The sequence below is a fragment of the Bufo gargarizans genome, chromosome 3, assembly GCF_014858855.1.
Source record: "Bufo gargarizans isolate SCDJY-AF-19 chromosome 3, ASM1485885v1, whole genome shotgun sequence".
Taxonomy (NCBI): Eukaryota; Metazoa; Chordata; class Amphibia; order Anura; family Bufonidae; genus Bufo; species Bufo gargarizans.
Window position 1 is genome coordinate 87884640 of NC_058082.1, and position 27103 is coordinate 87911742.

General features: G+C 45.0%; 1 protein-coding gene across 3 annotated transcripts in view; it reads right to left on the reverse strand.

Moving 5' to 3' along the window:
- IFT88 (intraflagellar transport 88) overlaps positions 1-27103 on the reverse strand; it is a 124162-nt gene that overhangs the window by 30333 nt on the left and 66726 nt on the right. For all 3 annotated transcript variants that reach the window (XM_044284096.1, XM_044284095.1, XM_044284098.1), the window contains exons 14-16: positions 26423-26509; positions 20385-20484; positions 19744-19830 (exon numbers count right to left, since the gene is read on the reverse strand). In XM_044284096.1, the coding sequence (XP_044140031.1) occupies positions 19744-19830; positions 20385-20484; positions 26423-26509 (274 nt within the window). The remainder of the gene's footprint in view (positions 1-19743; positions 19831-20384; positions 20485-26422; positions 26510-27103) is intronic.

Below are 27103 nucleotides of genomic sequence, written 5' to 3' on the forward strand. Positions count from 1 at the left end.
GTAAGTCCCAATCCCTCCCGTCCTTAGCCACGACTCTTTTTAGCATGGACTTCAGGGTCTTATTAAACCGTTCTACTAACCCATCGGTTTGGGGATGGTAGACGGACGTGTGCAGGTGTTTAATATTTAATAGCTTACACAATTCCTTTGTTACTTTGGACATAAAGGGTGTCCCCTGGTCCGTCAGAATCTCCTTTGGTATCCCCACCCGGGCAAACATACTCATGAGCTCTTTAGCTATTACCTTGGCCGACGTATGGCGCAATGGGACCGCCTCCGGATAGCGAGTGGCATAGTCTAACACTACCAGCATGTGTTGGTGACCTCGGGCTGACTTAATAATGGGGCCTACCAGATCCATGGCGATCCTTTCGAAGGGCACCTCTATAATGGGCATAGGTACCAGTGGACTGCGATAGTGAGGTTGGGGGCTAGTCAGCTGACACACTGGACAGGACTGACAGAACCTCCGGACTTCCTCATATATCCCAGGCCAATAGAACCGTTGTAGAATTCGCTCCAGCGTTTTCTTAACCCCTAGATGACCACCCAACACATGCGCATGCGCTAAATCCAAGACCATTCGCCGGTAAGGCTGGGGCACCACCAGTGGTTCCACCACCTCCTGCCTCACCTTGTCTACCCTATATAAAACAGGTCCTGGTTATAGGCCAGGTGAGGAAATACGGTATCGGCGCCGGGACGCTGGGCAACACCATTAACCACCGACACACCTTCTCTAGCCCGCAATAACGTCGAATCCTGGAGCTGTGCGGTCCCGAAGGTTTCTCGGGGTACCTCCAGATCCAGGATGGACAAACTTTCTACTGTCTCACCCGCCAATACTTCTAGGGGAAACCGGTCAGGGTTACACTCTACCTCCTCTACGGTGACCCCTACAGCTGGGGTCCCTGCCTCGGGGTCCTCGGGCTCGGGACCTGGACATTTTCCTTCCCCATAGGTAGGCAACCCGTTCCTCCACAAAGTCCAGAACAGGGGAAAGTCCCTCCCCAATATTGCGGCATAAGGGAGCCGTCTCCCCACCCCGACGACATGTGGTACCTCCTTTCCACACACTGCCAGGGTAACCTTAGTGGTGGGATACTCCCTGCGATCCCCATGTATACAGACAATGGTAAGGGTTCGCCTTTCTGGGAGTTTTTCCGTTACCAGCGACTCATGGACCAGAGTTACCAGGCTCCCAGAGTCCAGCAGGGCCTGCACGGAGTGTCCATTAACAACGACATCACACACCGGAGGGTTGTCCGCCGCCAGCAGGGGGTCAGCTATATACACCGGTTGGGCATAAAAAGAGGACCGGCGAGCGAACCCGCAGTCCATGGGTTCGGATGCCCTAGGGCAGTTGGATGCCACATGTCCCCAGTCCTGACAATGCCAACATCTGATCCTCGCAGCCTCCCTCCTCCCCAGGGTATTCCTCCCACGGACTGGAGATCCACTCCCCTCCTTATGTGGTGGGATCCCTTTTTCAGGATCCCAGGTCGGCAACGGGGGCTGACGTGACTTCGGTAGTACCGCTGAGTCCCGCACCAAATCCTGAGTGGCCATATACCTCTCCACCAGGCTAACCAGTTGTTCCAGGTTGCCTGGATCGCCTTGTCCCACCCAGCGCTGTATGGCTCTCGGGAGGGTACGCACGAACCTGTCGACCACGACCCTTTCAACCATCTGAGAAGTGCTCAATATTTCAGGCTGAAGCCATTTTTTTACTAGGTGAAGTAAGTCATAGGCTTGTGACCGGGCGGGTCGGGACTCGGCAAACACCCACTGATACACCCTGTGCGCTCGCACATAGGTGTTTACCCCCAACCTGGCCAACACCTCCGTTTTTAGCCTCTCATAGTCCTTGGCCTCATCGCAGCTGAGGTCAAAATAGGCCTTTTGTGCGTCCCCCACCAGAAAAGGCGCCACCACCTCGGCCCACTGCTCCAACGGCAGCCTCTCTTGCTCCGCGGTTCTTTCGAATACCATCAGGAATGCCTCTATATCATCTCCCGGACCCATTTTCCTCAGGGCGGATCGGACTTTGTCCCTGGCGGTAGACACAGTCGGGGTTGTTGCAGTTGAAACTCCTTGCAGGGATGTTCGCACCGACTCTTGCATGGCTACCAGCTGCTGCATTAGGAGATTGTTTGTTTGCTGCTGTGCACACATAGCCTCATCATGTCTTTCCTTCTGAGCCTGCAATGCCTGTTGCTGCTGTACATTACTCTGAATCAGGTGCTTAATGGCCTCCTCCATCTTGTCAGGAACCATAAAACTTGCAGGCCTGATATATGACATGCAGTCCAACACAACTTTTGCCTCAGGCCTGCCTCACTGCAGGAATGCCCGCTCCAAGCCACCAATTGTGGGGATGTGCTCGTGGTAGGCTACGGTAGCGGCGGCAGTATTGAGGCAATCATAGACAGTCTTTGTGATACACTGTGACTTTATTCACACCAACGGCATAACAGGCAATGTGCAGACCACACAGGTGCATATCCACAGTGCATAAAACAAAAGTCCTTCCATAGAAAATAAACAGCAGGTTTGAGTCACCTTGTTTTGGACAGACCACAGCAGTTCTGCAGGCTTCTAGGCTATCTGCCTTTGTCTCCCTCAGGCCAGAGCCCCTTCGGCTCGTAGCACCACAGGTCCCAGGGCTATCCTTCAATGTGTGCTGCGCCCAGACTCTCCTTCACCAGCACTCACTCTGTCTCTGGAAATCTCCAGCACAGCAAGACACACCCCACCCCCATCATCAGCAGGCTGGGTTCTTAAAGGCCCAGCTCCACCAAAAACCTGGGCTGGCCGTGGGGAACAGTAAGAACCGGCCCGGACACGCTGCGCCAGCAGCATTCGCCGCTGTAACCGCAATGATCCGGTTCTTACTCCACCGAGGCCAGGACCTCTGGTGGCACGTATCGTCCGTCCATTATTATTCCGGGGACTCTCCTACACCCGCGACAGCACCGCTCCCACCCCCACTTCTGATGCATCCACCACGAATGGTTGAGACACATCGGGCTGCACCAGAATGGGAGCAGACGCAAAACACTCCTTAATATTCGAAAAGGCCTGCAATGCCTCCTCTGACCAAACAGAGACGTCAGTGCCCTTCTTTGTCATATCAGTCAGAGGTTTAACAATGGAGGAATAGTTTAGAATAAAATTTTCTATAATAGTTAGGAAACCCCAAAAACCGCATCAAAGCTTTCTGATTCTCTGGTCGGTCCCATTCCAGAACCGCCCAGACTTTTACGGGGTCCATACGAAAACCAGAGTCGGAAAGTAGATATCCCAAAAACGGAAGCTCCTGCACAGAAAACACACATTTTTCCAATTTGGCATATAACTTATTCTCCTGAAGGATCGTCAAAACCTGTCTCACATGATCCTGAGAGTAAATTAAAATGTCAGGAGAGTAAATTAAAATGTCATCTAAGTAAACTACCACAAACCACCCCACCAAGTGATGGAAAAGGTCATTGACGAATCGCTGAAATACCGCTGGCGCGTTCGTCAACCCAAAAGGCATAACCAGATTCTCAAAATGACCCTCGTGCGTATTGAAGGCCGTCTTCCACTCATCCCCTTCCTTGATTCTGATCAGATTGTAGGCCCCTCTCAAATCCAACTTGGAGAACACCCTGGCACCAACAATCTGATCAAAAAGGTCGGAGATCAACGGAAGGGGATACGGACCGGACCGTAATACGGTTCAATTCCCGAAAATCCAAGCACGGTCTCAGTGATCCATCCTTTTTCTTGACAAAGAAAAAACCTACTGCCACCGGAGACTTAGATGGCCTAATATGACCTTTTGCCAAACTCTCGGCGATATACTTTCGCATGACCTCTCTTTTGGGTTGGGAAAGATTGTAAAGGCGAGACTTTGGCAACTTAGCTCCTGGGATGAGGTTAACTGGACAATCATAGTCACGATGAGGGGGCAATTCCTGGGTCCCACCCTCCGAAAAGACATCCGCAAAGTCTAAGAGATATTGAGGTAGAACCGCAGTGGACACTCCAGAGATAGATGTGCCAAGACAATTCTCCGAACAAAACTCTCCCCAACCAACAATTTGTCTTGCTTGCCAATCAATAATTGGATTATGTTTTATCAACCACGGCAAACCTAGGGCTATAGGAGCAGGCAAATTCCTCATGACAAAACAAGATATTAACTCTACATGTTAATCACCCACCCTCAACTGAATACCATGTGCAATATGAGTGAGACTCCTTTGAGAAAGAGGTGAAGAATCTATAGCAAACACCGGAATCTCCCTTTCTAAAGTGCACATACTTAGACCCAGATTTTGAAGAAAGAGAAAGTCAATAAGGTTTAACCCAGCACCACAGTCAATGAATACCTCCACAGAAAATTTTCTTGAGTCTAGCGCCACCATAGCTGGAAGGAGAAAACGAGAATTACAGGGAGCTTGCATACCTGCTTGTTCCACTACTCCATTCACGCAACCAGGAGTCAGGACGTATTTTTTTTTCTTTCGTATCATCATGCGGTTTGACAAAAGGACAAGCAAAAACAAAATGGTCACTTTTTCCACAGTAGTAACATAGTTTATGTAATCTCCTAAAGTTTCTCCTATCAGAACGGAAAGATATTTGACCCAACTGCATGGGTTCCTCCCCTACCCCAGAGCTATAAGTAATATCACCCTGGGCAGCAGGTGAGACGAGACCACACGCAGAAGGGACCCCTTGCGCGGAGGGACCCTTACATCTCTCTCTGATACGTCTATCCAACCGTATAGCCAAAGACATGGCATTCTCTAGAGTATCCGGGTACTCATGAAAAGCCAGGGCATCCTTCAACCTCTCAGATAACCCCTGACAAAACTGACTACGTAACGCAGGGTCGTTCCAACCTGACTCTGTAGCCCATCTCCTAAACTCCACGCAGTAAATCTCTGCAGTATGTTCACCCTGTAATAAGTTACGCAATTTAGATTCTGCCATCGAGACCCGATCTGGGTCATCATAAATCAATCCCAGGGCTTTAAAAAATTCCTCCACCGACCGGAGGGCCAGAGAACCGGACGGCAGAGAAAAAGCCCAGGATTGCGCGTCCCCTTTAAGCAGAGACATGATGATACCAACCCTCTGACTTTCATCAACTGACGAAAATGGACGCAGTCGAAAAAACTGTTTGCATGACTCTTTAAAGCGAAAAAAATTATCCGCACCCCCTACAAATTTCTCGGGAAGAGCGACTTTAGGCTCCCCACCAATTTGACCTGCAACTGATGCCAGAACACTCCGACACTGTGTGACCGAACTACACAGATCCGCAACCTCTAGGGATAATCCCTGCATGCGGTCAACCAGTGCATCAATTTACGCCATCACGAAACCGCCGAGTAATGGCAGTCACAGTAGGGCGGGCTATAATGTCACGGCGGACAGGAACTCAGATAAACAAACAAATACACCAGTGTCTAGGCTAGATGCTGGGGACAGGTCACCTCCTAGCACATCCCTGACTTCTCTCCCTATGCTGCTAAGCCCACTTTCTGACCTTTATGGTAGGTAAGAAGTGTCCTCGTGCCTAGGCTGCAAACACCCTAGAATCCCTGAGATGGTGAAAGGGGAGAAGGGGCAGAAGACACACAAATAGCCTAGAACACAAACAACACAAACAAAAGAAACTTATCTGAGCTGGAACAGACAATCCTTCCTTCCTGAAGCCAAGACCAGAATGAATACTATAGCCCGCACGGCCCTCTGGGAGAGAAGGCCATTTAAACCAATGACCCCGCCCAGAGCACCTGAAAGAAGGCGGATTCCAGCATGATTGCAAAACAAACAAAAAAGGCTAGACACGTGCTGCCAATCTGGCAGATCTCCGCACACTGTCCGAGCCGGGCATGACAACGACTTTTTTTCTTTTTGGACTACCCCTTGTTTCACGTTGTTACTCATTTTCTTTCTCTGTTGGAGTTATTATTGTTCTAATTCTGCAGATTACTTCCATGCCTACGTGTGTCCGCACAGCGAGGGTGAGATTATGTCTTATAGTTAAAATAGTCACCTGAAACGTCAAAGGTTTGCATTCCCCGCAGAAGCGCATGATGGTGCTGCGTCATCTCAAGCGCCTAGAATCCGACTGCCAGAGAATGGCTAGGCTCTGGGTGGGGGAAGTTTATGGCTCTCCAGCAGTTCAGGGTAAAGGCAGTAGTCCTCACACTCCTGCATAAAAACCTACCCCATAAAGTGCAGGCTCAGGCCATAGATGATGAAGGGAGAGTTCTAGTTTTAAAGATAACCGACCCGAGTGTAGAAATCAGTCCCCATACGGGCTAAGATAGTGGGGGGTAATCTTAATGCAGTATCAATTCCAAAGGAAGACTGCAAACAGGCAGACGGCTGTAGAGAAAATACAAAAGCCGGTGGTGGGGTTCTGACCACCTTCCTAGAGGATACGTCCTTGCTGGACGTGTGAAGGATCTCACACCCTGATGACAGGGAATATGCCCACTACTCTCACGCACAGGACTCATGGTCTAGAATAGACTACTGGTTCACAGACCTCCAGCAAGAAGTACTCATTGGAGATCTGGAGAGCTCAGATCATTCACCAGTTATTCTGACCCTGGCAGACATGGTCCCGGGAAGAGCAGAGTTTATATGGCATTTCCAATCTTTCCTAGTGAAAGACAAAGCCTTTGCCGTTTTGGTGCAGGGCTAGTGGCTAGAGTATAATACTTCTGTAGAACATGAAAATTTATCCAATCCCGCATTATTCTGGGAGGTGGGTAAGGCAGTGATACAGGGCCGCTTGATCACACATGTAGCAGGGCTGAAAAAAAGGCAAAAGGCATATAGAGAGTTCACATAAACTCACATGCCCCAGTATATAAAAGCCTGGATTGAGGCAAGGTGAGATTTCAACACCTGGGCAGACAGGAGGGAAGATTTTTACAAATCCCAATGGGAATTAGAACTCCATAAATATGGGAACAAGGCAGGGAGATTGATGGCCAACTTAGCAAAGGGACGTCGCCCACCACAACCCTTGTATCAGCTGCGTAGACCTGATAGTACCCTTGAGTCAAACCCCTCAGAAATCCTAAAGATCTTTAGGGACTACTCCTCAGACCTGTATCACAAGCCTGAAAGTAGTGGGAGTGGAATAACAAACTTTTTGGGGGGATTGGATCTTCCCAGTTTGACATCTGAACAACTGAGCTTTCTCAATGCGCCCATTATGCAGGGGGAGGGGTTGTCACTGCAGATGAATATGGCTCACATTAGATTGCTCCCGAAGGAGGGCAAATCTTCCGTAGATCCAGCCTCTTACCGTCCGATCTCACTCATCAACCAAGACCTGAAGATTTTCTCTAAACTCATAGTTAATAGGCTAGCTCAGATCCTTCCGGGCCTGACCAGCCCAGTTCAGGTAGGCTTTGTGAAGTGGAGGACGGCAGTCACGAACATTCGTAGAGTCCTGGCGGCGCTGGATGCAGTAGGTCGGAGAGAAGCGGGGGGGGGGGGGGGGGGGGTGGACTCCTTTAGGATGTATTTGAAACAGCTGTATTCCAAATCACAATAGGAATAGGCACTCAGAGCTTCTTGTCTGACCCTTGTTTTACATAGAGGCACCAGACAGGGCTGCCCCCGGTCTCCTCTTTTGTTCAACTTGGCAGTGGAACCTTTAGTACGATTTCTGAATACTCGAGGAGTATTTGTGGGTATTAAAGTAGGGAGTGCTGAGCTGAAAGTAGCCTTTTTTTGCAGATGACGTTCTGCTGTTCATGGAGCGACCAAAATGAGGAGCTGCTAAACAGCATCATTGATTTTGGAAAGCATTTGGGCTTCAGGGTAAACACAGCCAAGTGCGCACTCCTACAGCTACAGCGAGGTAGGAATGTCATGGCCAACCAGGAGTGGAATACCGATGACTTTGCTACTGATTCATTATATGTCAAATATTGTATGATGTATGGGAACTTAGGGGGAAAAAGAAGACACCTCTTATTTGTTGTATCTTTTACAAAATATATTACAATAAAAATTATGTTTGATAAAAATAAAAAAAAAAAAAAATAAGGGAATACCGATAGCGAAAGAAAGTATAACATACTTGGGGATCGAGGTGGGATGCTCGGCGGATTCTCTGTACAGGCTTAAAGGGAACCTGTCATGTGGATATTTGATTATAATCTAACTAATTATATACAATCATTAACTACTAAAAAGTGCCTTAGATGTATTCACTTACTGGTGTGACAGATGGTTACCTCATAATATACACACAAAGATGCCACATGTCGCATGCTAATGAGTTGGTTTGAGTCCAGCGTGATGTCATCGAGTCCAGCGTATATTTAATTCAGAGCTATAGCCACTCCCCTGCCCACCTGCTGCTGATTCATATGGAAAATAACTGTCATTCAGCAGCAGGTGGGCGGGGAGAGTCAGGAGCTCATGAATATTCAGGACTCATCATTATCAGCTGGAGCTTTTCAATACAAGATGTTAGCAGATTGACTGGGTCAATTAAAGAAAGTGACCCAGCATTTTGCTAAGAGAATCAGTCACTTATTTATGTTGCCCTTAGTCCCTGACTCATCTCACGTACAGGACTCATCTCAGGTTAATTTGCATATGTATCAAATCGTTTTTTTTTTACACAATAAAAGCACACAGAGCTATGGGGACTGGGTATTGCGGCCATCTAGCAGCCCATGTCCTCAGCTCTATACACAAAATCCTGGTGATGGGTTCCCTTTAAATAAAGATATTTTCAAAAATAGTATAATATCATAAAATGCTGAGAATAAACTCATAGTTTTTTGTTTCTACGCAATGCTGTTGGCAGTAAAACAGCAGTGGAAAGTGATATATGTTAATACAGGTGCCTAATTTTACGTACATAACCGAAAAGGCATAAAATCATCAGCTGATATGGAGTCTAGTACCTACAAGTGTCACCTTTAGGGCTCATGCATATAAACGTATTTTCTTTCCATGTCCGTTCCGGGGTTTTTTGCGGACCGAATGTGGAACCATTCATTTCAATGGGTCAGCAAAAAGAACAGAAGTTACTCCATGTGCATTCCATTTCCGTATGTCCATTCCGCATAAAAATAGAACTTGTCCTATTATTGTCCGCATTACGGACAAGGATAGGACTGTTCTATTAGGGGCCAGCTGTTCCGTTCCGCAAAATATGGAATGCACACGGCAGTCATCTGTATTTTTTTGAGGATCAGTTTTTTGCGGACCACAAAATACATATGGTTGTGTGCTTGAGCCATTACTCATGTCCGCATTGTTGAGAAAAAATGAAGTTTTAATATATGCAAATTAGCCTCTGGGAGCAACGGGGGCGTTACCGTGACACCTAGAAGCTCAGCTCTCTCTGCAACTGCCACACCCTCTGCACGTGGAGTGTAAACATCATCACACCTGTTCCTATCAAAGTGCAGAGGGCACAGCAGTTGCAGAGAGAGCTGAGCCTCTAGGTGTAATGGCAACGCCCCTGTTGCTCCTAGAGGCTCATTTGCATAAATTAAAACATCATTTTCCCCAGCAATGCGGGCACTTATGAACATGGGACCAACACAGATGTCTTCAGCTGCCAAATGCACATGTAACAGGCCAGCCGGTGTCATAGGTACAAAACTGCTGACAGATGCCCTTTAACCTCTTAAGGACATAGGGCGTACGCCCTTGTGCCCTGGTACTTAAGGACACAGGGCGTACATGTACGCCCTGTGTATTTCTGATCACTGCCGTGCGGCTGGCAGTGATCGGAACCCGGTGCCTGCTCAAATCATTGAGCAGGCACCTGGGCTAAATGCGCGGGGGGGTCCCGTGACCCCCCCATGTCGGCGATTGCTGCAAACCGCAGGTCAATTCAGACCTGCGGTTTGCTGCGATTTCTGCAGTTTCTGATCCCCGCGGTCCCTGACCGCGGGGATCAGAAACTTTAGGATTCCAAAAATGTTCCTGCATCCCTCCCCCCTGCACCCCTGAGTTATTTGAGCACGGTGGGAGGTGCAGGGGGAGGGTTGCGGGCTGTGCAGGCGGTGCGGGAGGCGGGCGGTGCGGCAGGCGGGATCCCCCGCCCGCCTCCCCTTGAATAATCGTTGGTTTCTAGTGGGTATACCAGGGTGCCAGCACATTGCTGGCACCCTGGTATAAACGGCTGACATCTGTGCTGCGATGTCAGCCGTTTAACCCTTTCCATACCGCGGTCCGTACGGACCGCTGTATGGAAAAGGTTAACAGCGCAGGGAGCTCCCTCCCTCTCCCATCGGGGGGCTGCTGTGCCTTTGCAGCCCCCCGAATGGAGAGGGAGAGAGCTCCCAGGCAGCCCCCCAAGCCCCGTCCTTACCCTTCCCCGTCTGCGCAGTTCTGACCATAACTGAGCAGACGGGGAAGGTTCCCATGGCAACAGGACGCCTTCTCAGGCGTCCTGCTGTCCATGGTGCTGAACAGATCTGTGCTGAAAGGCATAGATCTGTTCAGACAAAGTGTAAAATACAGTACAGTACTATATATTGTACTGTACTGTATTATACAGACATCAGACCCACTGGATCTTCAAGAACCAAGTGGGTCTGGGTCAAAAAGAAAGTGAAAAAAAAAGTAAAAATCAAAAAACACATTTATCACTGATTAAAAAAAGTAAAAAAATGAAATTCCCTACACATGTTTGGTATCGCCGCGTCCGTAACGACCTGATCTATAAAACGGTCATGTTACTTTACCCAAACGGTGAACGCCATAAAAATTAAAAATTAAAAACTATGATGAAATTTAAATTTTGCCCACCTTACTTCCCAAAAAAGTTAATAAAAGTGATCAAAAAAGTTGTATGTACTCCAAAATTGTAACAATCAAACCATCATCTCATCCCGCAAAAATCATACCCTACCCAAGATAATCGCCCCAAAACTGAAAAAACTATGGCTCTTAGACTATGGAAACACTAAAACATGATTTTTTTTGTTTCAAAAATGAAATAATTGTGTAAAACTTACATAAATAAAAAAAAAAGTATACATATTAGGTATCGCCGCGTCCGTATCGACCGGCTCTATAAAAATATCACATGACCTAACCCCTCAGATGACCACCGTAAAAAAAAAAAAAAAAAGTGGTGTAAAAAAAGCAATTTTTTGTCATCTTACTTCACAAAAAGTGTAACAGCAAGCGATCAAAAAGTCATATGCACCCCAAAATAGTGCCAATAAAACCGTAATCTCATCCCGCAAAAAATGAGACCCTACTTGAGATAATTGCCCAAAAACTGAAAAAACTATGGCTCTTAGACTATGGAGACACTAAAACTTTTTTTTGTTTTAAAAATTAATTCATTGTGTAAAACTTACATAAATAAAAAAAAATTGTATGCATATTAGGTATCGCCGCGTCCGTGACAACCTGCTCTATAAAATTACCACATGATCTAACCTGTCAGATGAATGTTGTAAATAACAAAAAAAAAAAACGGTGCCAAAAAAGCTATTTCTTGTTACCTTGCCGCACAAAAAGTGTAATATAGAGCAACCAAAAATCATATGTACCCTAAACTAGTACCAACAACACTGCCACCTTACCCCGTAGTTTCTAAAATGGGGTCACTTTTTTGGAGTTTCTACTCTAGGGGTGCATCAGGGGGGCTTCAAATGGGACATGGTGTCAATAAAACCAGTCCAGCAAAATCTGCCTTCCAAAAACCGTATGGCATTCCTTTCCTTCTGCGCCCTGCCGTGTGCCCGTACAGCAGTTTACGACCACATATGGGGTGTTTCTGTAAACTACAGAATCAGGGCCATAAATAATGAGTTTTGTTTTGCTGTTAACTCTTGCTTTGTAACTGGAAAAAAAATATTAAAATGGAAAATCTGCCAAAAAAGTGAAATTTTGAAATTGTATCTCTATTTTCCATTAAATCTTGTGCAACACCTAAAGGGTTAACAAACTTTGTAAAATCAGTTTTGAATACCTTGAGGGGTGTAGTTTCTTAGATGGGGTCACTTTTATGGAGTTTCTACTCTAGGGTTGCATCAGGGGGGCTTCAAATGGGACATGGTGTCAAAAAAACTGTCCAGCAAAACCTGCCTTCCAAAAACCATATGGCGCACCTTTCACTCTACGCCCCGCTGTGTGGCCGTACAGTAGTTTACGGCCACATATGGGGTGTTTCTGTAAACGGCAGAGTCAGGGCAATAAAGATACAGTCTTGTTTGGCTGTTAACCCTTGCTTTTTTAGTGGAAAAAATTGGTTAAAATGGAAAATTAGGCAAAAAAAATGAAATTCTCAAATTTCATCCCCATTTGCCAATAACTCTTGTGCAACACCTAAAGGGTTAATGAAGTTTGTAAAATCAGTTTTGAATACCTTGAGGGGTGTAGTTTCTTAGATGGGGTCACTTTTATGGAGTTTCTACTCTAGGGGTGCATCAGGGGGCTTCAAATGGGACATGGTGTCAAAAAAACAGTCCAGCAAAACCTGCCTTCCAAAAACCATATGACGCACCTTTCACTCTACGCCCCGCTGTGTGGCCGTACAGTAGTTTACGGCCACATATGGGGTGTTTCTGTAAATGGCAGAGTCAGGGCAATAAAGATACAGTCTTGTTTGGCTGTTAACCCTTGCTTTGTTTTTTTTATTTTTTTATTCTTTTTATTGAGCATGTAAATACATCAGGTATATAAAGTACACACAACGGTATGTACCGTACAAAAACATAAATACAAAAATACAATATGTACCATGTCATGTCGAACACTCACATTACCAAATACACATTACCATGTGCAGTATATTTACCTTCAATACGTTCAGTGCATTAATTTATGCAGTAATTTACTCCTGTCTAAATACAGCAGCCAGAGAGTTAGATAGATCCTGACTAGTATATAGTGATTGCGGTGAGGAACACCATCTTTCCCACACTTTACCGGATTTGGAGGCACACCCTCTGTTCTTGTACACTATATTTTCATATGGTATGATGATATTTATTAAATTTTTCCACTGCTTCAATGTGGGTCCCTTCTCCCCCATCCACCTAATTGCTATTGCCTTCCGTGCCATAAACAAGGTCTCCCTCAAAAATATCCTCTCATAATGATCCCATAACTCGTCATCTAAAATGCCAAAGATGCATAATTTGGGATCCATGGACACTGGGCGACTCATAAGAGTGGTCAAAAAAAGTCAGTAATTTTCGTCCAGAACCTCTGGATGTGTGGGCACATCCAAATCAGGTGCCAAAAATCAGCGCCTTCCATGGAACATCTATGGCAACAGGTGTGAGTTAGTGCACCAATTTTAAACAAACGTAGAGGAGACAGGTATCCCTGATGCAATATGCATAACTGTATAAACTTATTATTTATTGCTGGGGACACCAGCATCGGGGACTCTAGTAAATCCTCAATATCATCATCAGCAAGATCCGGAATCAATGCTTGCCATTTCAATATCACTTTTAATGGAGCCAGTTTACATTTGGTGTTCAATAGGTGGGTGTACAGTCCTGAGATAAATCCTTTGGGCCCCTGGGACCGAATCACTCCAATCATAGGAAATTTTGTGATTTGAATCCGTGCCGCCCCAAAGTGTGTCTGCAGAGCATGGCGTATCTGTAGGAATTTGTGAAATGAGTTCCTAGGCAGGTCATATTTACTACACAATGTATCATATGCACAGAAATTGTTATCATCATATACGTCTCCTAGCTGACATACATTATGCCTCTTCCAGAACTGAATTCCAGGCAAAGACAGTAGAGACTGGGAACATAGGATTATCCCATAGAGGGACATCTGGAATGTGATCCGAATATCCATGTAAAGTTTTACATGCTTTCCACACTTGGATACCTAACCTATGTATTGGTAGCAGTCGTCTAGGGAATAGACTTGGATGTTCTAAAACAGGCCACAGCGATTTCACATTCAAGTATTCAGCCAGGAGGTATTCAGACCTAGGTGCCTGAACCTCAGTATTCAACCATGCCTTCAAGTAACGTAACTGTCCTGCCAAGTAGTAGGTATATAGGTCTGGTAAAGACATGCCTCCACATCCCCTTTGGCGGCATAGGGTATCTACCGACAATTTGTGTCTATTAGGCCCCCACAGGAAGGGTGCTAGCATGGAATTGTACTGCTGGAAAATTTTCTTTGGGATAATAACGGGGGCATGCTCCATAATATATAAAAATTTAGGAAGGACAACCAATTTGATCAAGTTGATGCGGCCCGCAACCGATAATGGTAGGCCTCCCCAGATCCTAAATTTATCTTTACAGTAGTCTAAAAGAGGTCTAACATTAAAAGCGTGAAAAGATTCAGCACTTTTCGTAATAGTGATACCCAGATATTTAAAGCTGGACACTATAGGTAAATCCCCATTAGGAAGTTGTATAGGGTCCATATCAAATAAGGGAAAGAGTATTGATTTAGACCAATTGATTGACAGTCCAGAGAATCGACTAAATCCATCAATCAATGTTACAGCTCTCGGGAGAGTGCTTTCCACTTCAGACATGAATAACACCATGTCATCCGCATATAAGCCTGCTCTATCTTCTCCCGTTCCCAGACTCACTCCTCTGAAAATTTCATCCTGCCTGATACGTATAGCCAGGGGTTCAATAGCCAATGCAAAAAGCAAGGGAGAGAGCGGGCAGCCCTGCCGCGTGCCTCTTCCTAATGGGAAGCTACATGAATGTGTTCCATTTACTAGGATATTAGACTTCGGTTCCTTATATAATATGGAGATCCACTTAATGAAATTGGGACCAAACCCAAACGTTTCCAATGAGGTAAGTAAGTATGGCCATTCTATGGAATCGAAGGCCTTGGCCGCATCTAATGACGCCAAAGCCCACTTCTGTTCTCTAGCTAATCCTATTTGTGTAATCACCTGCACTCTTCTAATATTATCTGATGTAGATCTCCCAGGCAGAAACCCCGACTGATCTGAATGAATCAATGGGCTAACCACCCTACCCAATCTTGATGCCAAGATCTTAGTCAGAATTTTGTAATCCAGATTCAGCAGGGATATCGGTCTGTAAGAGCCGCATTCCTCTGGGTCCTTTCCTGGTTTCAATATAACCACAATTGATGCATCATATAAGGATGGGGGTAAACAACCTCGCCTAAACGCCTCATTGTACATATTTATCAGGGATTGAGATAGCGAAGCAGAATATTTGGAGTAGATTTCCACCGGCAGCCCATCTGGGCCAGGTGACTTCCCTCTCGCCAGTGCGGCTATGGCTTCCGAGATTTCCTGAGTTGTTATCTGGGCTTCCAATATGTTTTTTGATTCCTGTGACAATGTAGGAATCTCTATTTCTGACAAATAACTTCTCACCTCATCAGTTGTATAATCCGCCCTCCCAGTATATAGCATCTGGTATTACTCACAAAACCTACCAATAATGGCATCAGGTTCAGTCAATAGGGTACCGTTTACGTCTCTAATCCTAAGTATCGCTGGGGACACCTGATTTTGCAGGATTATATGGGCTAATAGCTTACTTGATTGATTCCCCATCTCAAAGTAGAATTGTTTGGTGAAGAACAGCCTGCGTTGAGCCTTTTCTTTCAGGAGACTCAAATATTGACTCCCCTTCACCAGCCAACTCCGTTTATTCTGTTCCGTGGGGTCATTAATATATAATCTCTCCAATACAGAGCATTCCAAAGCTGTCTCTTCCTCAAATCTAGCTGAAGCTCTCTTTACAAAAGATATGGAGGATTTAAGGCAACCCCGCAAATAAGCTTTCAGTGTATCCCACTTCAACAACGGGTCTACGTTGTCATCGTGTACCTCCACAAATGCTGCTAATTGATCCGGTATACGGTCATTGGCTGAAAAAAGGGTAAGCCAGAAGGGGTGTATCTTCATTGAGTGACCTGCCCGTCTAAGATCCGGTAACAGGGTTAGGAGTACCGGGGAATGGTCAGAGACCCCTCTCACTCCATACTCAATCCTATAATTAGCAGAGCACACATCAGAGTTCCCCATAATATAGTCTAATCTGGACAGGCTGTTGTGACTGGAGGAATGACAAGAGTAGGTTCTATCACTAGGATGTTTAAGCCGCCACATATCCGCCCAGCCAACTTCTGTCATCAATTTAGCTAGGGAGGAGCCATATTCGTCAACGTTCTCCAATGACCCCCTCGGGTGTAACCTATCTAAGGTATTAGACATGGTCATGTTATAATCACCCATGCACAACACCCTAGCTGATGGGAAGGAAACTGCAAAGCTAACAGCCCGATGTAGTATTTGCAAAGAGGATGGGGGAGGTATATATACCCCTAGTAGGACATATAGGCTACCTTGGATGTATGCCGCTACAAATATGTATTGACCTGCAGGATCAATCTGTATTTGCTCAAGTTCCCACCGCAACGATTTATGTATCATTAAGGATACCCCTCGGGACATATTGGTATAGCAGGAATGCTGTATCCATTGTTGCCACGGCTTCCTCAGCCGACCAATCGTTTCTGTGGTTAAATGTGTCTCCTGCAAACACAATATATGTGGCTTAAATTTCTGTATCTCAGAGAATACCATGGCCCTTTTCCGAGCGCTCCCCAGACCCCGGATATTCCAGGACATTATTCTCATGTCCGCCATGTTATGATATCAGACGCAAATATACGGATCCATCTCTCATCCCAGTATCCCCCATCTCTTCCATCTGTCATCCCAGCAATCCTGTGATTTGGTAAACTCAATATCATATTACTGACATAGTACATATCATTGAACAAATAAACGTAAACCATAGAACAAGAGATATAAGCAGGGCTTGGAATACGACTCATTCCAGGTACACACTTTACAGCCCTGTAATAACCAAGCAGTGTCAAGGCCCCCGTGGCTACACTTAAACGGGGAGTACTAATGGTATATATACCAGTCGCACTGATGTTATTAGCTATAACATGAGGGATAAACACATACCCCAACTTTTCAAATTAATCATGCATATACGCACAACTTGGAGTATTTTCCTTATGTGATAGTGTTATCAGTAAGAGCGTCATGGTTCTGGTGAGGCATCTCCCCTCCGCCGCACCCACACTGATGTCTGGCTGTTATTCCATTGTAAATCTTCATACAGTAAAGTAATGCGTAGCCATACTCAGAGGAGAGACGCCTCCCCACCCACACACCCCCCACATCCGAATATGATCAAGTGCTCAAAACTACACCACATCACATCGAGTAATGGCATAATATATAACATTAACGTTCAAGAACAGAGAGTCTCCCGATAGGTTATACTTGCGAAACTAAAGCATAGGTGTTAACAGCTTGTGGACCACACTTTCTATCGCGTCTTCTCTCCTAGCACAAGAAAAGTCCAACACACATGACTCAAAATTAAAGTTATCTGTGGTCTCTAGCGGGTCGGGGTCTGCTTTCCATCCAAGCGACAGCTTCCGCCGGCGAGTTGAAGAATCTGCTTCTTTCTCCATCGGTAACCCTCAAACGGGCCGGGTACGCCATTGAATAAGGTATGTCTAGTTCCCGAAGTCGCCTCTTCACCGCCACGAACGTAGCTCTGCGCTTTTGTAACTCCGCAGAGAAATCCGGGAAAAGCATGACTGTGGCGTTTTCAAAGCAGATATTTTGCTTACGTCTCGCCAGTTGAAGGATGCGATCTCTATCATTAGAATTCAGCAGTCGCGCCAACAACGGGCGCGGAGGAGCCCCTGGTGGTGGCACTTTGGCGGGAACTCTATGAGCCCTCTCCACAATGAATGCAGTAGAGAAAGTGGCGTCAGGGAAGGTTGACTTCAGCCAGGTAGTAACAAAAGTCCCAGGATCAGTGCCTTCCGCTCTTTCTGGGAGTCCCACAATGCGCAGATTATTGCGCCGCGTGCGATTCTCGTAATCATCGCATTTCTGCTGCCAGTATTCGACTTTCTTTTCTAATTCAGATATTTGCGCAGGTATCGGGTGCACTCTGTCCTCAACATCAGAGATTCTCTGCTCCGATTCTTTTATGCGCTCACGCATGTTCTGCATGTCAGCCCGTAGAAGGCCTATATCTACCTTCACTTCTTCCATCTTTCCGGATAAGGAAGATCGGCAGGTAGTAATAGCCAGCAACAGTTGCTCCGTCACTTGTTTGAGTGAAGGCTCACTCTGGGTCGCCCCCTCCGCTTCCAGCAGCGATTCCCCAGAGGCCGACGATGCGCGTGACTGCTCTCCCGCTCCGCCGCCATCTTGGTGATCCGGACGAGCAAACTCTTTAAGTTTTTCTGCGGCAGTAAGAGCTTTGTTTCGGGACATTTTTGGTCCACGGGATCTACCCGATCTTTGGCTCCTCGGTGTGGAAATGTTGGCGTCTGTTAAGTTCAGGATTAGCGAAAAGTTAGGGTATGAGGTCCGGAGCTCCTGCTAACCGCGTCCTCTCATGTCAGCTTCCGGCCACGCCCCCCAACCCTTGCTTTGTTAGTGGAAAAAATGGGTTAAAATGGAAAATTAGCTAAAAAAAAAAGAAATTCTCAAATTTCATCCCCATTTGCCAATAACTCTTGTGCAACACCTAAAGGGTTAACGAAGTTTGTAAAATCAGTTTTGAATACCTTGAGGGGTGTAGTTTATAGAATGGGGTCATTTTTGGGTGGTTTCTATTATGTAAGCCTCGCAAAGTGACTTCAGAGCTGTAGTGGTCCCTAAAAATTAGTTTTTTGTAAATTTCTGAAACATTTCAAGATTTGCTTCTAAACTTCTAAGCCTTGTAACATCCCCAAAAAATAAAATATCATTCCCAAAATAATTCAAACATGAAGTAGACATATGGGGAATGTAAAGGCATCACAATTTTTAGGGGTATTACTATGTATTACAGAAGTAGAGAAACTGAAACTTTGAAATTTACAAATTTTTCCAAATTTTTGTTAAATTTGGTATTTTTTGGTGCAAAAAAAATATTTTTTTTTTACTTCATTTTACCAGTGTCATGAAGTACAATATGTGACAAAAAAACTATCTCAGAACGGCCTGGATAAGTCAAAGCGTTTTAAAGTTATCAGCACTTAAAGTGACTCTGGTCAGATTTGCAAAAAATGGCCTGGTCCTAAGGTGTAAAAAGGCTGTGTCCTTAAGGGGTTAAAGGAGGGCTAAAAAAGGAATGCAGGAGAAAGACGTGGAGCACTGAAAGACTATGTGGAAGTAGGGATACATATGATTACTATTATTTATTTTAAGGGAATCTGTTACCATGATTTTGCTGTATTATTTGCAGGACTACATGGGTAGTACCGCAGATAATGACCCCAGATCCATATATTTTTTTTTTTACTTTTGAAACTGCCTCCCTCCCCCATTCTCCTGCAGTCTTCACTCAAAGCTGCGCTGAAATCCCTTGTTCTGGACTGCTGCGCTCGTGCTGATGAGCCCTCCCCAATCTATGCGGGAGCACATTTCAGCGCAGCTTTGAGTGCTAACAGCTGGGGAACAGTTTAAAAGAAATTCCGAACTGGAGTCCTTATCTGCAGTATTACTCACGCAGTACCGCAGATAATACTCCAAAATAGTGGCGACAGATTCCCTTTAACCCCTTAAGGCATAATGTCGTGTGTAGGAGCCCTGAAGGTGCTTTTAAATCATAGCTTATTGAAACATGTAGCTGCTGGGAGGGGGCACAACTGAATGGGACCTTATTCCAGTTTCTTGTATACGGCCCAATGATTACAAAAGAAACTTACCAGGAAGAAAAGGAATGAAAGGTTGGATGCTGCCGCGCTTTTTACTCTGCTGTCTTTTTTCTCAAACATTTTTAAAGTTTCTACAGCCTAAAAGGAAGAAGACATTAATGGAAATGATAGCTTTCAGAGCACACTGGACATAGGAAGAAATGCCGTTGTATCCTCAGGACATTGGCAGGCCCATACACCCCGCTCTCTACACGCCAATCTGCAGAATATTAACAGTAAAGTACCTACCATATCATACTGACAATGCCAAGCAAATAGTGAAAAACAAAAGGACAACATTATTGTACAATATATTTAAGGAAATAAAAAAAAAGCATTAAAAAAAATAATTTGCTATAGACATTTTAGTTGCCATTCTCGTTCCGATTATAAGAAACGGACATATCATAGAGACAGGTTAGAAGTGGCGCTGCAGTTCATGGGCCGGTGGTTTAAAGCCGCAACTGCGCCAAGAAGAGACACGTCTGTTCTTGACACAGTGTCCGGGCGCCATTTGAAGCCGCGGCGGGTGTACGCTCATTTCACTATGTACAATGGAGCTATTCAAAGTGAACAATCCCGGCAGAAACACGTACGAGCAGTCATAGCAGTTATACATGTAAATCACAGATTAAACTGGAAGCAGGATATACCTGGGAAAAGTTCTTTTGTTTCAGGAAAGTAAGAGCTTTGTTAATCTCCAAATCATTCGCCAGTTCCACATATTGTGACGTCTTAACAACCTCTACACACCTGTGAGACCAAAGGACAAGTTATTTGCATCTTATCCAAACATACAATCAAATGGCGGCAGATGTGCTATGGATGTGGGCGTTCTGATCGCTGTATGGCTAAAAGTGCTTTTGGATTTTGAATTCATTTGCTTTCACTCTCATAAATACATACCCCAATAACTGGGCTTTGCCATCACATATATCTGCCCCAAAATGTACCTGTCAGCAGATTTGCCCCTATGGCACTGGCTGACCTGTTACATGTGCACTTGGCAGCTGAAGGCATCTGTGTTGGTCCCATGTTCATATGTGCCCGCATTGCTGAGAAAAATTATGTTTTAATATATGCAAATGAGACTCTAGGAGCAACGGGGGCGTTGCCATTACACCTACAGGCTCAGCTCTCTGCAACTGCTGCATCCTCTGCACTTTGATTGACAGGACCAGGCAGTGAAAACGTGATCTCTGAAAGTAAAAGCGCAGAGGGCGCGGCAGTTGCAGAGAGAGCAGAGCCTCTAGGTGTAATGGCAACGCCCCCGTTGCTCCTAGAGGTTCATTTGCATATAATAAAACATAATTTTTCTCAGCAATGCGGGCACATATGAACATGGTACCTGACAGATGCCCTTTAACCTCTTAAGGACATAGGGCGTACAGGTACGCCGTTGTGCCCTGGTACTTAAGGACACAGGGCGTACATGTACGCCCTGTGTATTTCTGATCACTGCCGTGCGGCTGGCAGTGATCGGAACCCGGCGCCTGCTCAAATCATTGAGCAGGCACCTAGGCTAAATGCGCCGGGGGGTCCCGTGACCCCCCCCATGTCGGCGATCGCGGCAAACCGCAGGTCAATTCAGACCTGCGGTTTGCTGCGATTTCTGCAGTTTCTGATCCCCGCGGTCCCTGACCGCGGGGATCAGAAACTTTAGCATTCCTAAAATGCATCTGTATCCCCCCCACCTGCACCCCTTAGTGATTTTTGCCGGGTGGGAGGTGCAGGGGGAGGGTTGCGGGCGGTGCGGGAGGCGGGCGGTGCGCGATCCCCCGCCCGCCTCCCATTGCGTAATCGTTGGTGTCTAGTGGGTATACCAGGGTGCCAGCACATTGCTGGCACCCTGGTATAAACGGCTGACATCGGTGATGCGATGTCAGCCGTTTAACCCTTTCCATACAGCGGTCCGTACGGACCGCTGTATGGAAAAGGTTAACAGCGCAGGGAGCTCCCTCCCTCCCCCATCGGGGGGCTGCTGTGCCTTTGCAGCCCCTCCGAATGGAGAGGGAGAGAGCTCCCAGGCAGCCCCCCACGCCCCGTCCTTACCCTTCCCCGTCTGCGCAGTTCTGACCATAACTGAGCAGACGGGGAAGGTTCCCATGGCAACAGGACGCCTTCTCAGGCGTCCTGCTGTCCATGGTGCTGAACAGATCTGTGCTGAAAGGCATAGATCTGTTCAGACAAAGTGTAAAATACAGTACAGTACTATATATTGTACTGTACTGTATTATACAGACATCAGACCCACTGGATCTTCAAGAACCAAGTGGGTCTGGGTCAAAAAGAAAGTGAAAAAAAGTGAAAATAAAGTAAAAATCAAAAAACACATTTATCACCGATTAAAAATAAAAAAAATTAAATTCCCTACACATGTTTGGTATCGCCGCGTCCGTAACGACCTGATCTATAAAACGGTCATGTTACTTTACCCAAACGGTGAACGCCATAAAAATAAAAAATTAAAAACTATGATGAAATTTAAATTTTGCCCACCTTACTTCCCCAAAAAGTTAATAAAAGTGATCAAAAAAGTTGTATGTACTCCAAAATTGTAACAATCAAACCGTCATCTCATCCCGCAAAAATCATACCCTACCCAAGATAATCGCCCCAAAACTGAAAAAACTATGGCTCTTAGACTATGGAAACACTAAAACATGATTTTTTTTGTTTCAAAAATGAAATCATTGTGTAAAACTTACATAAATAAAAAAAAGTATACATATTGGGTATCGCCGCGTCCGTATCGACCGGCTCTATAAAAATATCACATGACCTAACCCCTCAGGTGACCACCGTAAAAAAAAAAAAAAAAACGGTGTAAAAAAAGCAATTTTTTGTCATCTTACTTCACAAAAAGTGTAACAGCAAGCGATCAAAAAGTCATATGCACCCCAAAATAGTGCCAATAAAACCGTAATCTCATCCCGCAAAAAATGAGACCCTACTTGAGATAATCGCCCAAAAACTTAAAAAAACTATGGCTCTTAGACTATGGAGACACTAAAACTTTTTTTTGTTTTAAAAATTAATTCATTGTGTAAAACTTACATAAATAAAAAAAATTGTATACATATTAGGTATCGCCGCGTCCGTGACAACCTGCTCTATAAAATTACCACATGATCTAACCTGTCAGATGAATGTTGTAAATAACAAAAAAAAAATGGTGCCAAAAAAGCTATTTCTTGTTACCTTGCCGCACAAAAAGTGTAATATAGAGCAACCAAAAATCATATGTACCCTAAACTAGTACCAACAAAACTGCCACCTTATCCCGTAGTTTCTAAAATGGGGTCACTTTTTTGGAGTTTCTACTCTAGGGGTGCATCAGGGGGGCTTCAAATGGGACATGGTGTCAATAAAACCAGTCCAGCAAAATCTGCCTTCCAAAAACCGTATGGCATTCCTTTCCTTCTGCGCCCTGCCGTGTGCCCGTACAGCAGTTTATGACCACATATGGGGTGTTTCTGTAAACTACAGAATCAGGGCCATAAATAATGAGTTTTGTTTGGCTGTTAACCCTTGCTTTGTAACTGGAAAAAAAATATTAAAATGGAAAATCTGCCAAAAAAGTGAAATTTTGAAATTGTATCTCTATTTTCCATTAAATCTTGTGCAACACCTAAAGGGTTAACAAACTTTGTAAAATCAGTTTTGAATACCTTGAGGGGTTTAGTTTCTTAGATGGGGTCACTTTTATGGAGTTTCTACTCTAGGGGTGCATCAGGGGGGCTTCAAATGGGACATGGTGTCAATAAAACCAGTCCAGCAAAATCTGCCTTCCAAAAACCGTATGGCATTCCTTTCCTTCTGCGCCCTGTCGTGTGCCCGTACAGCAGTTTATGACCACATATGGGGTGTTTCTGTAAACTACAGAATCAGGGCCATAAATAATGAGTTTTGTTTGGCTGTTAACCCTTGCTTTGTAACTGGAAAAAAAATATTAAAATGGAAAATCTGCCAAAAAAGTGAAATTTTGAAATTGTATCTCTATTTTCCATTAAATCTTGTGCAACACCTAAAGGGTTAACAAACTTTGTAAAATCAGTTTTGAATACCTTGAGGGGTTTAGTTTCTTAGATGGGGTCACTTTTATGGAGTTTCTACTCTAGGGGTGCATCAGGGGGGCTTCAAATGGGACATGGTGTCAATAAAACCAGTCCAGCAAAATCTGCCTTCCAAAAACCGTATGGCATTCCTTTCCTTCTGCGCCCTGTCGTGTGCCCGTACAGCAGTTTACGACCACATATGGGGTGTTTCTGTAAACTACAGAATCAGGGCCATAAATAATGAGTTTTGTTTGGCTGTTAACCCTTGCTTTGTAACTGGAAAAAAAAATATTAAAATGGAAAATCTGACAAAAAAGTGAAATTTTGAAATTGTATCTCTATTTTCCATTAAATCTTGTGCAACACCTAAAGGGTTAACAAACTTTGTAAAATCAGTTTTGAATACCTTGAGGGGTGTAGTTTCTTAGATGGGGTCACTTTTATGGAGTTTCTACTCTAGGGGTGCATCAGGGGGGCTTCAAATGGGACATGGTGTCAAAAAAACTGTCCAGCAAAACCTGCCTTCCAAAAACCATACGGCGCACCTTTCACTCTACGCCCCGCTGTGTGGCCGTACAGTAGTTTACGGCCACATATGGGGTGTTTCTGTAAACGGCAGAGTCAGGGCAATAAAGATACAGTCTTGTTTGGCTGTTAACCCTTGCTTTGTTAGTGGAAAAAATGGGTTAAAATGGAAAATTAGGCAAAAAAATGAAATTCTCAAATTTCATCCCCATTTGCCAATAACTCTTGTGCAACACCTAAAGGGTTAACTAAGTTTGTAAAATCAGTTTTGAATACCTTGAGGGGTGTAGTTTATAGAATGGGGTCATTTTTGGGTGGTTTCTATTATGTAAGCCTCGCAAAGTGACTTCAGAGCTGTAGTGGTCCCTAAAAATTGGGTTTTTGTAAATTTCTGAAAAATTTCAAGATTTGCATCTAAACTTCTAAGCCTTGTAACATCCCCAAAAAATAAAATATCATTCCCAAAATAATTCAAACATGAAGTAGACATATGGGGAATGTAAAGGCATCACAATTTTTAGGGGTATTACTATGTATTACAGAAGTAGAGAAACTGAAACTTTGAAATTTGCAAATTTTTCCAAATTTTTGTTAAATTAGGTATTTTTTGGTGCAAAAAAAATTTTTTTTTTAACTTCATTTTACCAGTGTCATGAAGTACAATATGTGACGAAAAAACAATCTCAGAACGGCCTGGATAAGTCAAAGCGTTTTAAAGTTATCAGCACTTATAGTGACACTGGTCAGATTTGCAAAAAATGGCCTGGTCCTAAGGTGTAAAAAGGCTGTGTCCTTAAGGGGTTAAAGATCACTGAACTAGCGGTACCTACTGTACTTATCACATTAACCTCTGTCAGGGCTGTAACTACACCTCGTCTTGGTGCCAGAGGGGGCCCGGAGACCCTTCAGGCATGTACACAGATATCAGTAGGAAGGTGAGGGGCCCCTTTACAGATTTTCCATCTTCAAGTCGTGCTGCTGACCTGTTGTAATGTTGACTGAAGATGGCGTGTGTGGTTTTATGTATACGGGCCTACATTCTGAAGCATTTTACTGCCTTTTGTAAAGGTTTTATATGCAGCCATTCACACATTTACCTTCAATATCTGCCTGCTGAATGCCCATATTCTCCCTGACTCTTCATACATGTTCAGCCTGGTTGGGTGCGGATGTGTATACACTGGGGACAGAGGAATAAGCCGCTGACAGACATCTCTGACACCGACTTATCAGGAACAAAGCACTGGGCAGGATGAAATAAACATCCTTCTTTCTACAAAAGTCTCTGCCATCGGGAGAAAGCATACCTCCATTTGGCCGATTCGGCTCTCATTCCTCTAATGTGTAAGGGCACCTTAAAGGGAAGCTGTCAGCAGATTCATGTTGCCCTAGCTATGGGTAGCATGGCATAACAACAAGCCCTCATTACAAAGAACTAAAGGCTGTATTACACAGGCCGCTTGACAAGCGATTGTCGGGAGGGAAGCGTTCCGTCCCGGCAATCGCTTGCTAGCTAGTGGAGGAGACGGCAGCTATTACATGCAGCATGGGGAGGAACAATCGCTATGCCACCGCTGGTCCCTCACATGGGTCCAGAGATCTCCACATTTACTGCTCAAATTGCTCTGCTAGATTACCTTCAGCCTGGCGGCTCAGGGAGCGTGTCCTTTCAGCTGCAGCTCCCTCCCTGTAACTGCCACAGTTTTTAACAGAACATACGGCTGTTGGCAGTTGAAGATTTAAACGGAGGACATTCGACCAGCTCATTGAGAGGGACACAAAAATAAAGAAAAGACCAAACAGCAGGTGGCGCTATACAGAAACATTTTATTGAATAGCTCACTGGCTCTATTAAATTTTTTAACTAAATGCAATTACAAAAGTATCCAGATCCAGGTGCTGGTTTGAAACGTAGAATATGTTTTGTGACACAACCCCTTTACACTCAGTTCTTTGTAATGAGGGAGGCGGTCAGTAGTTCATGCTGCCTGTGGTTAGGGCAGCATGAATCTGCTGATGGTTTCTTGGGAAGCAAATCTAAATTTCTAACGTTCAACCAATGGAGGTCACTACAACATGAAACATGTTGATGACATTTTACATCTTACCAGTCATAGCCAACATCAAACGAGGTTTCAATAACGGGTGCTATCAACTTGGCCGCAGTCATAATGTATTTTTCAGCCAATTCTTTCCTAATAGGTGGGAGGCATAAGATAGACAAGAGTTAAGAGGATTGGACACAGGACACTATGAATGGATTCGCTGCTAAAGCCAAACTCCAGGTAACATAATCTCTCACTGACGAAACAAGTTGCGCCTGCCCAAAATATGGAGGGTAGGGTCACTGGTGTTCCCTCCATGTTAGCGTTGCAAGCACAGGGGCAGCTAATGTATAACTTAAAGGGAACCTGTCACCAGGATTTTGGCCATAGAGCTGGGGACATGGGCTGCTAGATGGCCGCTTGCACATCCGCAATACCCAGTCCCCATAGCTCTGTGTGCTTTTATTGTGTAAAAAAACAGTTTTGATCGATATGCAAATGAACCTCATATGTGTCCTGTATCCGGATACAGGAGTCCAGCGGAAAGGAGCCCAGCACCGCCCCGCGACCTCCGAATCTCCTCCTTGCTGGCTGACGTCACAGAGCTGGAGCGCCGAAATCTTGCGATGCGCAAGCTAGCGCATGCGCAGTGTCGGCATCATGTTCATTCGCCAGCACAGGGAACGAACTACGCATGTGCTAGCTCGCGCATCGCGAGATTTCGGCGCTCCAGCTCTGTGACGT